The sequence below is a fragment of the Plasmodium knowlesi genome (genome assembly GCF_000006355.2).
Source record: "Plasmodium knowlesi strain H genome assembly, chromosome: 8".
NCBI classification, from domain to species: domain Eukaryota; phylum Apicomplexa; class Aconoidasida; order Haemosporida; family Plasmodiidae; genus Plasmodium; species Plasmodium knowlesi.
The window spans coordinates 1304380-1320115 of NC_011909.2; the positions used below are offsets into that span (position 1 = coordinate 1304380).

The 15736-nt window shown below is 42.2% G+C and overlaps 4 protein-coding genes across 4 annotated transcripts; 3 read left to right on the forward strand and 1 right to left on the reverse strand.

Moving 5' to 3' along the window:
- Window positions 1-1337: 1337 nt before the first annotated feature.
- On the forward strand, window positions 1338-4154 carry PKNH_0828300 (conserved Plasmodium protein, unknown function; the record flags this gene model as incomplete). Its single annotated transcript, XM_002258871.1, has 1 exon — window positions 1338-4154. One exon carries the CDS (start codon window positions 1338-1340, stop codon window positions 4152-4154), a length of 2817 nt encoding a protein of 938 aa, XP_002258907.1.
- Window positions 4155-4182: 28 nt separating this feature from the next.
- Window positions 4183-7353, reverse strand: PKNH_0828400 (conserved Plasmodium protein, unknown function; the record flags this gene model as incomplete). The annotated part of the gene is made up of 7 exons (XM_002258872.1): window positions 4183-4241; window positions 4374-4427; window positions 4654-5913; window positions 6230-6305; window positions 6428-6532; window positions 6686-6886; window positions 7024-7353. 7 exons carry the CDS (start codon window positions 7351-7353, stop codon window positions 4183-4185), a joined length of 2085 nt encoding a protein of 694 aa, XP_002258908.1.
- Window positions 7354-8161: 808 nt separating this feature from the next.
- PKNH_0828500 (conserved Plasmodium protein, unknown function) lies at window positions 8162-12205 on the forward strand (the record flags this gene model as incomplete). Its single annotated transcript, XM_002258873.1, has 17 exons — window positions 8162-8369; window positions 8551-8612; window positions 8730-8790; window positions 8916-9038; window positions 9138-9203; window positions 9367-9450; window positions 9614-9681; window positions 9904-10147; window positions 10252-10333; window positions 10478-10517; window positions 10643-10757; window positions 10856-10897; window positions 11110-11269; window positions 11410-11509; window positions 11697-11752; window positions 11872-11906; window positions 12162-12205. 17 exons carry the CDS (start codon window positions 8162-8164, stop codon window positions 12203-12205), a joined length of 1590 nt encoding a protein of 529 aa, XP_002258909.1.
- Window positions 12206-12658: 453 nt separating this feature from the next.
- On the forward strand, window positions 12659-15524 carry PKNH_0828600 (conserved Plasmodium protein, unknown function; the record flags this gene model as incomplete). Its single annotated transcript, XM_039114012.1, has 6 exons — window positions 12659-12852; window positions 13058-13250; window positions 13353-13419; window positions 13580-13689; window positions 13834-14284; window positions 14434-15524. The coding sequence occupies 6 exons, from the start codon at window positions 12659-12661 to the stop codon at window positions 15522-15524; spliced, it is 2106 nt and encodes a 701-aa protein (XP_038969645.1).
- Between the last annotated feature and the right edge of the window lie 212 nt (window positions 15525-15736).

Sequence of the window (15736 nt, forward strand, 5' to 3'; positions counted from 1 at the left end):
CCTTTCTCAATTTATCGTTACAAAGGATTGCACATTTAATGTATCACTTGGACTCTTTACCATTCCCTCCTTCAACGTTTTGTTCCTTCTTACGGTAGTTACTTGGCGCCACATCCCTGTGCCATGGTAGTCCACCCGCTCAAGGTTCCAGTTTCCCCCACTCCCCATATTTGTATGTCCGAGTGGAATTTTTGGGTCTATTTTTTTTTTTTTTTTTTTTTTTTTTTTTATGCAATGCGTCAGTGGTATCGGGTGTTGTAGGTTGAAGGGATGGCGTGAACAGAAATATGTGTGTTTGGATGAAGATGATAGATTTCCCTTTCCGTCTTGTATCCCCTCCCCCTTTCAACCTACAACACCAGATACCACTGACGCATTGCATAAAAAAAAATAAAAGATTTAAATTTATTCTATGTTGAAGGGATAAATATCGTGCATGGTCGAATGGTCACAGGGATGGCTGTTTTTTTTTTTTTTTTTTTCCCATTTTTAAGTGAAATATAGGAGATAGGAAAAAGGACGAAACGTGTGCAACGAGAGTGAGCAAGTATCGTTGCTTTCTTTTTTTTTTTTTGGCCACATGGTGAGATCGTCCCGAAAGAAAAACAAAGCGACTACGTGATGAATTAAAAAAAAAAAAAAAAAAAAAAAAAAAAAATGTCCGCAGGGCGCAGCAAGGTACATTCCAATGCGTACATGCACGTGTAGCCATGCGGAGAAACACCGCTTCACACGGAAGGACCATGGAAGGACCACGGAGGGAATTATCTATCGGAAATGGAACTTCCTACATAGTGACCTATCACGGTGTAAGTCTCTTGTGGGAAATGACAGTACACTTGTTATTTGCAAAAAGAAAAAAAAAAAAAAAAAAAAAAAAAAAAAAAGTAACATCAATTTGGCCCTTTGTGGGTGGATATGCATAAAGGGTGTACATTTGTATTTTTCCTTGACATATCCACACTGATATGAGTGCATGCGCTGGCGTGCACACACCAACGTGTTGGTTTGAAGGATCCACGTAATTTTGGCACCCGTTCCACCGTTCGGGAGGAGGATCTTGCCCGATCCCGGTGGAAAGTTTCACTGCGGTATAGCTCCGCAAAAATGTGTTCGTACGCGCTTGGAGCACACGCAGCGAAGGCACCAAGAAGACTGCAAATTACAGGGGGAGATGAATGAATCAGCATGTTTGTGACAAAGCGGTGTAGCGACAAAGCGGTGTAGTGACCTATCCTTGTACCTATTCAACCTTGTAGTTTTTTCAGCAGTGTCGCGTCTCCGCGTCTCCGCGGCAAGTGACTAATGAGAAGAACGAATGGGGCATAGACAGACAAATGGAAAAAAGGAAAAAAGGGACGAAGCTATTTTACTGTGCCCTAGGGGCACTGATGCCCGTCTACTGGTTCCACCACCGCAGGGAAAAGAAAAATCAAAGAAACAACAACCAAATTATTGACGATGTCGAGATCTTGAGGAACCTAAAAATGAAGAACCCATTCTGTCACATACCATTAATCATCCTGACCGTCTACGATGGTTATATTTACGAAAATAAAATTCTGCGAAAAATTTACTACAGATTTAGAGAAAGTCCAGCGAAGAAAGTTTCTGTTCCGTCTTCATCTCTCCTTCACAATTCCCACCATGGAGGAAATACCACCAAAACGGAAGGAACACATGGACCTAATTACCACTTTATCATGTACACTGAAAAAAACATATTTAACAAAATGTATTTTTATGAAATTATACTGGACAAAAGTGTAAGGTATGCTGTGATTTCACCACATCTAAGTTTCTACATTCTGAGGCAACTATCGCAACATGTTGTTAATTTGAACACGAGGTTGTATAATGAGAAGGATTTCACGATGCACAGGGAGAAGAGGAGAGGTACTCATACTCACAGCCACAGTGATGGTCACTGGGTTGCCAACTGGGTGATGCGTTTAACGTGCGGTGCAGTTTGGCCCGACGAGCTCAGGAACTCCCACCACAGCGACAATGATACGGGCAGCGACAATGATATCGGCGGCGACAATGATGGTGAAGACGATCATGGCGGTGACGATCATCATGGTGGTGACAGGGAAGCCGGAAAAGAGACACCCCCCCAGCGGAAGAAGAACCTTCGCGAAAGGGCAAGAGGAAACCTGTACGAAAAATACGGGATTCACAAATATGAAGAAACATTCAGCCAAGGAGAAGGATGTGATGGTACGAGTCGACCCCCACAGCATGACCAAGTAAGCATCAACCTTTTGTATTTGTTGAATAAAGCATACGATAGTGTAAGTAGAATTTGTATTGACACGGAGACAAACCTTCTTGTAAATCTCTACATGGTCAACATTCTAAAGTTCATTTGTTACAAGAATTATCGAAATGTCCTGATGAACATTTCATTGTTTGAGGAACTGGACAGAGAGAATAGGAAGGGGAGGAATCTCGTGGATTACTTTTGCGCCTTGTTCACGGGGGGTAACATGGCTGAGGAGGGATACTTCGCGCGGGACGATGCGGATAGGCACTTGTTTTTCAGGAAAGAAGAAAGGGGAGGTGAAGAGGATCACTCCATGTTAGTTCATCCAGCGGCCAAGCAATCGGTCAGGCGATTGGTCATCCAGACGGCTAGTCCAACGGGAAGGAGTGCCTGTACCTTGTCTGACATACCACCCTCCAAGGGTATCCAAAAAAGGAATGATAAGAAGGATGCTGTGGAGAAAAATACAGACGACAACAGAAACCATCACATAGTCAACCAAGAAAAAGTTTATCACATAGAAGAAACGGATACATCACAAACTGTATCCATTTCTTACAACCATGACGGAATCCCCCCACAAGAGGAAGAGAGAAAAAAGATGAATCCACATAATTACGAACCATATGATTGTGGATTGAACGGAAAAATGAAAATAATAAATGATCTATACCTCGTACTGTACCTACGTCTTGTCCTTGAATGTTGCAGCAAAATTGTCAGTATTAAAAAAAACTTATTAATGTTGGAGGAGAAGGTGAAGTTTGAGAAAGGGAATAGAGTTTTTTACCTGAACACATCAGATGCGATGGAGAATTTAAAGGTGCACTACCTGAAGCGGTTTCGGCGTGGAGAGGAGAAACGGGGATTCCACGTTTTCTTCCGCCCATATGGCAACACCAGGGGGAATGGCCAACCGGGTATGTGGAAGAATATTCAGCCAACAACACCGCTAAAAAAGAAACTACCCAGATGGCATAGCACAGAAGTTCAACCCAATAATGAGGAGCAGTCTAATATAGGAGCATGGAAAAGAAAACTAAGGAGACACTCCAAAAGGGTAAAAAGTTACATGAACAAAAAAATATTTAAATTTAAAAAAATGATTAACTACTATGTTATAAATTTGGATGAAGCTATAAAGAATAAATATTACAAAAGAATTCACGAAAAAAATGTGAAACGGATAAATGAATATTTGAAGGAAAACACACAGAAGGAAATGAACATGGGACGATTCCATGACATGTACTCCAACATAATTGCTAACTTGAATGGCATCCTCTCCTTTGCTTATGCAGTTGACACGAAAAATCAGGCCCATCGCATTTTGGCTCTTTACAACACATGTGTCTTTTACCAGTATAACTACCTCAATGAGCATGATAATCTGTTTTTTAAAAACGGAGTTAGTAGGTACTTGCGTCGTTTGGGTGAGTGGTCCTCATCGGAAGAAAGACGAGAAGATGACTCAGGGAAAGAGCCCTCCCCATCCTTCTACTACAAAAACGATATCCACCTACTTCTCCTTCTATATACACAACGAATAAGGAACTGTCTAAATATATTCACCTATATATATAATAAGAATTACTTTAGTAAATACTGCTCCTTGTGTTGTGTATTCCATAAGTTGAATTTCATCATTTGTTCAAAGAGGAGTTCATCTCATTGGGTCATGAACCTTGCTTACCTCGCTTATCACAATTGGTTTCCTTTCTTCTCCTTCCTTTATTTTTTTTGTGTCTATTCGTACGTTGCTTTTTTTCTTATGTACCAGTCTAACACCTTTTCTTCCGTGCGCTACTTTGGGATCTTCTCCGACCCTGGATTGTCTCTCTACTTCGTCAAATTGTATACCAATGCGCGATCACTCTCCGGGGGGTGAGATCAAACGCTCCACAAAAAATACAAGATCAACTTTCAGCGTGACACTGTGGACATGTCGCTATCTCTTCTGAAAACTGATTTTCGCCTGACGAAGAAAAATAATCAAAAAAAAAAAATGCACATTTGTGCGTTAGTACACAGGGCTACGCTAACCCTCAGTTGGGCGGCTAAACAAAAGATGAAGGAACACCCTTCAGAGATTTACGCTCCATCCTACCGGTGCTGAAAATGTGGTAGTCGCATTCACGACACTTGAAGTCGTAAACATGCTCTGCAAAGTGGAGAAGGGAAAAAAAAAAAAAAAAAAAAAAAAAAAAAAAGTGATGTGATGTGATGCGATCCCAATTTGCATGTAGCACTGGACAAAGCGCGCGCATCGTTAGATAGTTATTCTCCACTGCTTTATGTTGAGCGTAAGTCCACAGATGGGGAGTACTTATGGAGGCGGTTGGAGCTTAATTTTAACCCCACTTTGTCGCCTCTTCGCTCTGCCTTACTTTTTCCCCGGGGGAATTCTCCCTCCTCTGGGTCGCCCTTCATATCATTGGCATACAAATTCGAAGTGAGACCGCCCTGCACATGCTGGTTCTTCTTAAAGATAGAATTATCAACATCAGGAGAAACAACAATCTTGTATCCATACTTTAGAACATCCAAAACAGTTTTTTCATTTTTCTCGATAGGATATCTTTCATTAATAATGTCATGCTGATATTTAAACTTAAGGTATTCAATTTTTTGCAGTAGATAGAGCATTCTCATCCTCAGTCGTTCGTAGAGGAGGTCGTTTGTTAAATGGAATCCAGATTCATTTGTGTCTCCTTCGTACATCTTCTTCAGTTTGAATGTGGTTAGTTCGTCTTTCTTACGATCCCTGCCTACCGTTCCGACACTTCCTCCATTCAACATTTCGTTGTAAGCAGTTACGCTGTCTGCGTTTCCCTCATCCACGTTCGCGACGCCTTCCCCCAGATGTAATCCCTCAAGGAAGTTCTTGAAATTCAAATCTGCCTGTTGCACGAACTCATTAGTGAACTGTTCCATAGATATGTTTTTGCTTTTTGTGTATTCGTGTATGTAGTTGTCTATCCTTTTCTGAATGGATTCCATGTCTTCCTCTTCCTCATCGTCGTCGTTGTTATCCTCATCATTTTTGTTGTATTCTCCGCCTTGCTTACTTTGCCCCTTCACTCCCTTCGCTTGCCTTCTGTTTTGCATAAACTCGGTTTCGTTTTCATCAAAGTAGAAGAAGCGCTGTTTCGACTCGATGTGCTTTATTATGGAGTCGTTAAAGGACTGAATCTCTTCGTATGTTTTTTTTAGTTCCATCAAGTTTTCGTTCTCTTCTGCATCTGCAACACGTTCAGCGGAGTTGTCAACCCTTTGGTGATTCATCGATTGGTCAGTGGTGCGGTCAGAAATGTAACCCTCACCATACTCAGCACTGTGATGAGTGGCAGGATATTCCATACTTCCTAATCTGTCCACATCGCCGACATGGCTTCGTCCTCCCATGTTACCTTCCAGTTCTTCATTACCTAATCCTTTTCCTTTCTCCATGGAAACCTTTCTAATAAACACCCTTAACAACTCCTCATGGTTGTAACTGAAGTAAATATCTTCTTCCTTTTCATTCAAACGAATTTTATCTAAGGCGTTCCCTAAGTGGAATGGAATTCCCTTCCGTTCGCAAAAGAGCTTGTATTTGGTTACTTTTTTTCTGATGAGATCATTCACACACTGTTCGTAGATTTTCTCTGTTTCGAGGGGGGAGGTAGAGGTAGAAGGAAGAAGATGTGGGTTCATGTGGTATAGTTATGTTTACCTGTTCATCTGCGCAGATCGATATCCTTTTTTTTCGTTATTCTTACACATGGAGGGGATGACTCTCCCTCTTTCGACAAGGACATGTACATATAAACATGCAACGGTGAAGCGTGGTTAGACAGATGAAACACACACACACATATATAGAGGAGGAAAATAGGCAACCACATATTCACAGACACTCTGATATGGAGTCACCCCGGTACAGTTGCACCGATACAGTTGTACCACCCCCTTCTCACTAACTCCGAATGGTGTCCTGGGCTTCCATCAACCTCCTTTTACTTTTGAAAAAGTCAATTATGTGCATCATGGAAAAGAGCTGTAAAAAGGGAGGGGAAGAGAAGATAAGTCGATCACCATCTCTGGAACTCTTGTGTACTTACAAGTTTATCTACCCCTCAGCCACGCATATGCTTCGCAACATTCCTCTTAATCACTCACCGCGACACTCTCGTCCTCCAAAAAGAAAATGTGTAACGCCAAGAAATTTTCTGCGTTTCTCATTTCCTGCACTTCTTCGCTTAATTCGTTCAGCAGGGTGCACACCTGAGGCGGTGGAAAAGAGAAAAAAAAAAAAAAAAAAAAAAAAAAGTTGACGATGAAGTAGATCATGCAGATCGAACAACGAAAGTCCACCACGTTAATTCTCTAAGTATGATATACAGAAGAGTCCACCTGAATGCTGATGAAAAATTTTACCTTGGATGGATCCACTTTGTAACGCTTAATCAGGTAGGACACACAATTCAACACTTTGTAGCTCATGGAGGAGGTTAGGACATGATGAAAAATCTTTTTCATTGTTTCTACTTCCATCACGTTCCTGTCCGTGTGATTGCGTGTGATCTGCTTCATTTTATTTATGTCCCCCAGGTGAGCGATAACATCATCGCAGAATTTCTTCAAAAAAAAAAAAAAAAAAAAAAAAAAAAAGAAAAAAAAAGTGGAGGAAATAAGTATGAGATTACGATTTAGAGTTTTGAAGTTCCTTCCGGTTGATGCATGTGTGAATCCCTCTTCTCCAAAATGGTCCTCACCTCATTTTCGGCGTTCCCAAACCAGTTAAAAAAACCGAAGACATTTTTGATTCCTCTCAAGAGGTAAAGTTCGTTTGGACTTTTTCTCCAGGGGACATTACCCACAGTTGGAGTTTTCCCTCGGTTTAGTCTCCCCTTGGAGGGACCACCGATCCACTGACTATCCCTTGAGGATCGCCTTCCCTTCGCTCCGATTCCCCCAAGCCACAGCGCCCTACTACCCACAGGACTCAAAAACAGATGGCATTCTCGCGTAAGACAACGCACACGACCGATTCTGCCATGGGCGAAAAAGCTCCAGAAGAAAATAAGGAATGGGGTTAAATGCATTGTAAGTCATTGCATGGTAAGGCATGTCGGTGTGGGGGCAACGGTTAAAAAAGGGAGAACATGAAGATACGGCATGGAAGGCAAAGCAAAGGAAGAACACCAAAACAATCACAGCGAATAAAACATAGAAGACAATCTGCACAGCACCACCCATAGCGAAGCAGCCAGGACAGAACTACGATCCCACGAAACGTTCACGCATGTAATACACACCACTCCTCACCGGAACAGGAATACGAGGAGCAGTTACGAACAGGCTTGATTGCAGAATGAAGGGGAGATCATAAGCTCGGTAAGTACAAAAAAAAAAAGAAAAAATAATAAAATAATAAAGATAAAATAGAATGAATGAAAAAAATAAAATGAACAAACAAAAAAAAAAAAAAAATAAAATAAATAAATAAATAAATAAATGAAACGAATGAAAAAAGGTATTCCCATTTCCAGATCGGCACCTACCATTTCTCCACATCGTTCCAATACAAACGAATGCGTAGGCCCCCCTTGGTCATTAAAAAGTGACTAAAGCGAGTGCGTATAGCAACAGTGTGAAAAACGTTTCTCGTTTAAAAAAAAAAAAAGAAAAAAAAAAAAAAAAGGGGGGGCACTTGGATCATTTTTTTTTTTTTTTTTTTTATTTGTGCTTCTCAGTCAGCATGCATTTGGCTAGTGTACTTCCACAAGCGTATCTTTCCATTTGCTCTCCTGACGCAATCGCCTAGATGCTCTTTCGTCTCATACCTGGGGTTAATGACTACCCCTTGGCGAATATCCCTGAAGTGGTCACCCCCTGCTTATCAGCCAAATAATGCGCACCGTCTTTCCCTTCACATTTTTGTGTGTCACCCTGAGTAACATACCCACAGCACACACCAAAGTATGCATACGCGTTCCTTCCTACATTACACAGAACAGTAACAACGCCAAGTATGTCGTAGCCGGGAGGAAAATAGGAATGCGAGGAAGGAGGAAAATAGGAGTGTGGGCCAAGAGGAAAAACATAATTTTTGAAGATGGTAATATACCAACGAACGGATAAAAGAAGCAGAAGAAAAAAAAAAAAAAAAAAAATGAAGTCACAATGATGGGGGATGTCCACCATTATTATTGTCGTTGCAATCTTTTTTTTTTTTTTTTTTTTTTTTTTTTTTTTTTCTCTCTCCTAATTAAGTGTACCTTCCCCTACTACCCCAATAGTTGTCACGCAGAAAGACATTTCCAATATTAACCTGATCGTGTTAGCTCTGATGGAGTTCCAAGTAAGGCTAACCATTTCTATCCAACTAGGTTGCGCATATGGATAGGGTATCCCTCTGTCGGAATGTAGATCCATCACCGATTACATGATTGTACCCCTCCCCCCTTTTATCGCAAAGAAACAACACAACAGTATGGTCGTCCCGGAGAACTACATCTTGAAGTCGCAGGAGAATGAAGGTGAGTTCATGTAAAACGCTTATAGTCTAATAGAACAGGTGCCTTCTCCCCCATGTGTACATTTACCCAGACTGTTTCATGCATATCTGTTTTTACTCCTTTGTATACTTGTGTGCCCAAGTCAGACTTAAAGAACTTCAGGCTATGGAAGAAACTACAGGACATTAAAAATGAGAAGAGCGAAAAGAAGAAAAAATATATTTACTTCGTTCTAAAGAAGATGAATTTTCCTCTGGATACCATATTTAGTGAGTGTAGCGATGTGACATGTGATCATGTGGATGAACAGAGGTAGATCCACTTACCACACATATGACTCATCATTCATGCTTACTTTGTTTCCGCAGATGCAGACGAAATGCAGGAGTTTGAAGGGGATGATGCAGAAATAACAACCATGTCTAACTTGTCTAGTAGGTTTAATACATAGGAGGGTGTTCTCTTCTCCCTGGGAGAAGCAACCCCCCCCACACGCACATACACACGCACATACACACACACATACACACACATACACACGCATACACAAACATACACACATATATATACATACATACACACCCGCATAACATGCAGCGGAGGAAAACGTACACTATGATCTTGACGAAAGACAGGAAGTTAGGAAAGAGCTCTTCTCTCAGTATATTAGAAAGCCAAAGGGTACATCACCGCATAAGCAATGTGTAGTTTTGAAGGCAGATGAGGAATGAATCTCACAAAGAGTAGATGTGCATCTGCCGCGTCAATGCATTTAAAACAACCGATTCATATCACCATAGTCACTACACCGTATTCACTTTGATCCTCTCCTTCTGTTCCACAGACAAAGGGGGCGAAGACGTGAAGGATTTCCTCGCGTCGTACAAGTTCGTTCCCAGAATAGCTGAACAGGTAAATCGCAAGAAAAAAAAAAAAAAAAAAAAAAAAAAAAAAAAAAAAAAACAGAAGAGGAAGAGTGCCTATATACAACCAAGGGGAGTTTCCACCTTGACCTTCCAATGATCATTGACAAAAGGGCATATATTCTAATCGATAAACCTTTCACTACCACTTCCGTACATATTCTCTGAACCGTTTCCTTCGCCCACCCGCCACAAACTGCTCCTTCAACAGAACATCCTCCCGAGTTATTCAAACAAAGCCACAAGGAAAAAGGGAATACTGAAACAGGTTCTAGAAAATCTAAAACAGGATCAAACATTTAAATTTAATTACGACTACTACTACAATAATATTTATAACAATCTCAATGATAAGGATGTAGATGATTACATCTCGTTTGTCCTTAAGTATAAGAGGACCCACGGGGATGAGTATGATTTTTTTATCAACGGGAGTCGACCTTCCCTTTCGAATGGTACACTTTTATTCATCCATCAATTCAACCAATCGGTTGGAGATCTACCCATTTTACTATGCCCCCCTCCTCACTAACGCATATTTATCCCCTGCTCTTTTCAGAGCTCAATCCGAAAGAGAAAAAATTCTTGCTATACACACGGAAGGAGACGGAAGGAGCCCACGCGTATGATTTCGACAAATGGTGCGTCCCTCTCCGTATACAAATATTTCTCCACCCTTGTTTCGCTATCATTTGATGATATACGCTCCATTCCGTTTCTCTTTTTTATATTTTCCCCCTTCTTTCACGCGTATACCGGTTCGCATGACCTTCTGTCGATCGCAGGTCCTTCGCCGACTTCGTAGAAGCCCTTGTCTATTTCAACGTAATACCACACCATAGGAGAGCGTAGTGTTTGTGTTTAAGTTGGCCGAATGGAAGTGTGGCCCCCCCAAAAAAAATAAAAAAAATAAAAATGAGTTCCCATTGATACTCCCCCTCTTTCCGCAGGATTTGTACTTAGACTTGAATAGGGAGAGGTACGAGAGGTTCAAGACCGACCAAGAGGAGGAGAAGTTGGATCTCGTCGATTTTAACCTTTTGGATCCATCATTCGTCGTTCCAAGTGGGTTCCCCATCCAGACACTGCCAATACATATTTCCCTTTTCCTGTTTGCCGGTACATGTTTTCCCATCGACCCGCTTCTTCCTGCACCTCCACAGGTGAAGATACGTGGCCCAGCGAGTGGCACGGCATGCCCTTGGGTAAGTCCAAGCCGCATCTGATATCAGCTACTACAGTTGATAAGAAAAAGATAAAGGAGTGAAAAAAAAAAAAAAATAAAAAATAAAAAAGGACGAAATGGGGATCTGCCCTGAAGGGTGATAAGTCAACAAAATTCATGACCTCACAAATCGTAGAAGAAGCAACACTGACCCTGCTCACCTACCTTACCTACCTCCCCATCCCCCCCAAGGCATGTACATCAACCAACTCAGGATGGGCGACATTGACGGCAAGTTCCATTTCATTAGGAGAAAAATTTTAGATTATCTCCTCTTCGATTTTAAGACAGAGGAGTTTGAACAGAAGTACATTCACTTTACCTGGAGGAAGCTGTACCTTGGGTTGGCTTGGTAAGACTGACCACAAAAATGGGGATGCTTGGTAACGATACTTCTTCGAAATACTTACCACACCCGTGTAGTGATCCTTCAACGTAACATTGATCCATCCATAAATTCTTGTCTGTCTCCTTTGATGAACTTCCGAACAGGTTCATCCACACAAGAGGACACCCGATAGTTATCACCCCCATGGATAGGATCCAGTTCGACACATTTTCCATGGATTTTTGCAAGCCGGAAGAAATTCAGGTAAGAGGGGAGGCCTACCACGCAGAGTACAAGTGGAGAAGGAGAGTTCGCGGAAAATGCCACAAAATGAAGAAGATGGGATAAAGCCAACCCCTTTATAATGCATGCACATATGTGTGTAAAGAAGTTATGCCTCTTTTATAAGTACCTCCCTTTTGTCATCATGGCACACTTCGCAAACACTCAGGGACTACGCTTAGGATTTCTAATCATTCAAGCTCAAGCCCACGAGAAGATATTCTGGTATGCGCCCATAGGCCTCTGCACTTGTAGCTCATCGAAAGGCTTACCTTTACGTGTGAAAAGTTAATATCAGTGCACACCAATAAAATTTTGTCTTTTTTTTTTTTTTTTTTTTAAAGGAATAACTACCAAGATAGATTCGACTTTATGAAGGGTAAATTCATCCACACGGGGAGAAACCACACCCCTGCTTTTGCGAACCTTGTCAATATCTGCATTTCGGCGGGGCTTCATTTTTTTTTTTTTTTTTTTTTTCTCCTTATTTGGCACTGAATTTACCTTACCTGTGCATATTTTTTTTTTTTTTTTTTTTCCCTTTTACCTAATTGGCTACATTTTTTCTGCCCTTTTACCTTGTCTGTTCATAATTTTTTTTTTTTTTTTTTTTTTTTTTTTGGGGGGGGAGCAGGCCTTGAAATCAACATCAGAAGTGCAGACGAACTGATTTTCTAACTTTGGCCGAGGCGTCTTTTTACGTTTCGGATGGGCTAGATAGATGGCCAAGGTATCCGTCTTTTGGATCCTCAGTATATCTTGGCTTTAGGAGTTTGCCCTATACATTTTTGTATTTTTTTTTATTTTTTTTATTTTGCTTCTTTCTTTTTCGTTTCTTTGTCTCTGCGAAGACGCGCGTTTCTGGCCAATCCCTTGGCTGGTTAGGGACCGCGTCATCTGCCCTCCTGCGTGAGTAGTCTCCATGGCAGGGCGGCGATCCACCTGTCTGGCGCTTGTGCTTCTTTGCGTCGAGGCATCTGGGGAGTTGTTCCGGCCGATCACGTAAAAGGGTCGACGCGTAACAACTTAATCCATCTTCCCGGATGAACATATCAACCCCTGCACCGACTGTTGCGTCAACTGTCGCGCCAACCGTTTTGCGAACCGTTTTTCCAATCGTTGCGTCAAAAAATGAAAAACCTGAATATAATAACGAACAAAATTGTGGAGGAGCGGGTGAAGGAGTATTGCAGGAAAATAGAGGAACAGAAACTGAAAAATGTGAAGCCTACCATTCAGTTCGACAGGACAAAACGGAGCCTGAACAACAGGAAGAAGCTCTACCACGCCAAAATTAGAAACGAGGAAATAGAGAGAAACAATAAGTAACTGTACACACCTGTGTTGGAAGGGGACACCACACAACCCTCTTCATGATCCTCTGCACGATCCTATGCACGATCCCCTGCACGATCCCCTGCACGATCCCCTGCACGATCCCCTGCACGATCCTCTCCACCTGTTTTTCCTTACACTTGGCTCCTCTTCACACTACTTACCTCACACCGTTTTTGCCCCCTCCAATGCCAGAATTTTGAAAAAAAAACTGGAGGGTATCACAAGGCGAGACAAGCGTGCAGCGGAACAGTCGAAGCAAAGTGCCATCCAGTTGGAAGTGAACATAAGCAAGAAGAATTTTCTTTTCGATAATATTAAGAAAGCTAAAATAAAGAAGGAGAAAAAAAACAACCACGTTAATGTTCCTCCGCCTTTGGTTATGAAAGTACGTGTCTTGGTTGTACAGAGGTTTCCACCAAGGACAGCCTCCCCCGAAATGGACCCTCCACATCGCCGCATCGTATTACCGTTTTTATCTCCACTACAGCCCAAAGTTAAAATACTCTATAAAGGCTACATCGACGACAGCCAGAAGGGTTGCAAGTTCTACACAGGTAAGGTTGCCCCCAAGGAGAGGAAGAAGGGGATGAAGCAGTTCATCTCAAATAACGCACATATAAATGAGGAGCAACACAATGACCTTCCCTCAACAACATTTTCTTGTCTTTCACCTCCTATTCATATAATTTGCTCATCCTGTACCCCCACCGAAAGAACTGAAAGTCGACGAAGAAGCCAACCTAAGTGTTATCGCTTTAAATTTAAAAAATAAAAAATTAAAAAAGTTTTCCTGCAATAAGGAGAGGCACCACGAGTTGCTCAGCGTGAGTGTCTCGTAAACATTTTTGGATAGTTGTAGCGGCAGCTGTACCATCGGTTGTGAGATGTGTTCTGGTTCCTCTTCCCACGACTTAGCTTTTTCTCCTCCTTTTTTTTTTTTTTCACTCTCCCTTTTCCTTCCCCTGCAGAACCTCGGGACCTACGAAGAAATCGCCAAGAACCTGACCCACCAGGAGGAAGAAAACGGGGACAGAGAAAAAAAACGAATCCCCAATGGGAAGCTAAGCGGAAAACAAGTAACAGAGAAACCCATGCGAATCAAGCACAGAGTAATGATGGAAAATGTGGAAAAGACATGTGATTTCTACTTAAAAAAATATTTCAACGATCAAGTGCATGAAAAGCATACAAACACATCTGGAAACACAAACAATGAACAAGCAGATGCAAACATAAGTAAGAGTAAGAATGTGCTGAATTTAAAGAAAAACAAAAATTCATTTCTCTTGATTAAGAATGATCTGTTGTATAAATCTAAGATTAACGAAGCCCAGGCTGTTCTTATTTTCAAGAAGATCAAGGAGAAGCTTAAACAGAACAACGGTAATGTGGGTGTTGTCCTGGGTGCACCTCGTGCAGGTTAGAAGAGAGTAATCTAAAATCGAGCGTTTTAATGGTGCATTTAATTAATTCCCTTGCTATTCTCCCTTGGGTTCATCACCTTTCGTCCTCGTTCCAACCGTCAGTGATGAATTCAAATCAAATGGTTTCCTCTGCACCTTCATCAGGCAACCTCCCTAATCAGGAGATCATCACCAAGGCTGCTACTGTTGAGCAGAACGATGTCGTCAACGGTGCACAGGGGGATGATACAAAACCGCACTCCATGGAGATGCGCGGGGGGGAATCAGTGGAGGAGAAAGAGGCAAATGAGGAGGAGGCAACAGAGGGGGGAGAACATGCCACAGAGGTGATCACCGGAGAGACAACTCAAAATTCTACAGAGGATCTTCCCGAAGAAGGAACGGATGACAACCCCCCTCTGGAAAGCGCCTACACGAAGGATTTAAAGAAATGGAGAGTCACTCTGGAAGAGGATATGCGCAGTGAAGTGGAGGAGGTGGTGGAGAAATACAGAGGGATGCACGCATGCCAGGATGTAGATCCGGTGGAGGAAGTTCCTACAGGGGAAGAAGTACCTACGGAGGAAGTAGAACCGGTTGAAGAGGTTCCTACAGGGGAGGAAGTACTACCTACAGGAGAAGAAGTTCCTACGGGGGAAGAAGCTCCTACAGGGGAAGAAGCACCTACAGGGGAAGAAGCGCCTACAGGGGAAGAAGCACCTACAGGGGAAGAAGCACCTACAGGGGAGGAAGCACCTACAGGAGAAGAAGTGCCCACGGTTGAAGAAGTACTACCTACAGGAGAAGAAGTGCCCACGGTTGAAGAAGTACTACCTACAGGAGAAGTAGAACCGGTAGAGGAAGAAGTACCTATGGAAGAAGAAGCACCAACAGCAGAAGAAGTACCGATGGAGGAAGTAGAACCGGTGGAGGAGGAAGTACCGATGGAGGAGGAAGCACCAACAGCAGAAGAAGTACCTATGGAGGAAGAAGCTACGGAGGGGGCGGGAACTGCCGTTGAACAAGTGGCCACGGGTGAAGCAGTACCTGTAGAGGAAGAAGCACCTTTGGAAGAAACGAAGACTGAAAATGAGAAGTGCAGTGCCGACTTAGAGTACCCCCAGGATGAGGGTGCGAACGAAGGGAACGACGTTGAGGAAAGCACACCTGTGGACACGCCGGAGACACTTGCACGAGGTCTCCCTAGTGGGCACGAAAGTGGCGCAAGCGCGTCGAACGAAAACGAAGCAGAATGAAAACTGCCTTTGTAAAGTGTATGCTTGTGGAGACGAAACATTTAACTTCCCTTTGTTTTGGTTTTAATGGTTAGTGGTGGTTTATTGGTGGACAAAAAAAAAAAAAAAAAAAAAAAAAAAAAAAAAAAAAATTCAATGTGTATAATACGGAAAAGCATCCTTTAAGTGGGCTCCCTTGGTTAAGCCTTTAAGGAAGTTACTTTCTTTTTTTT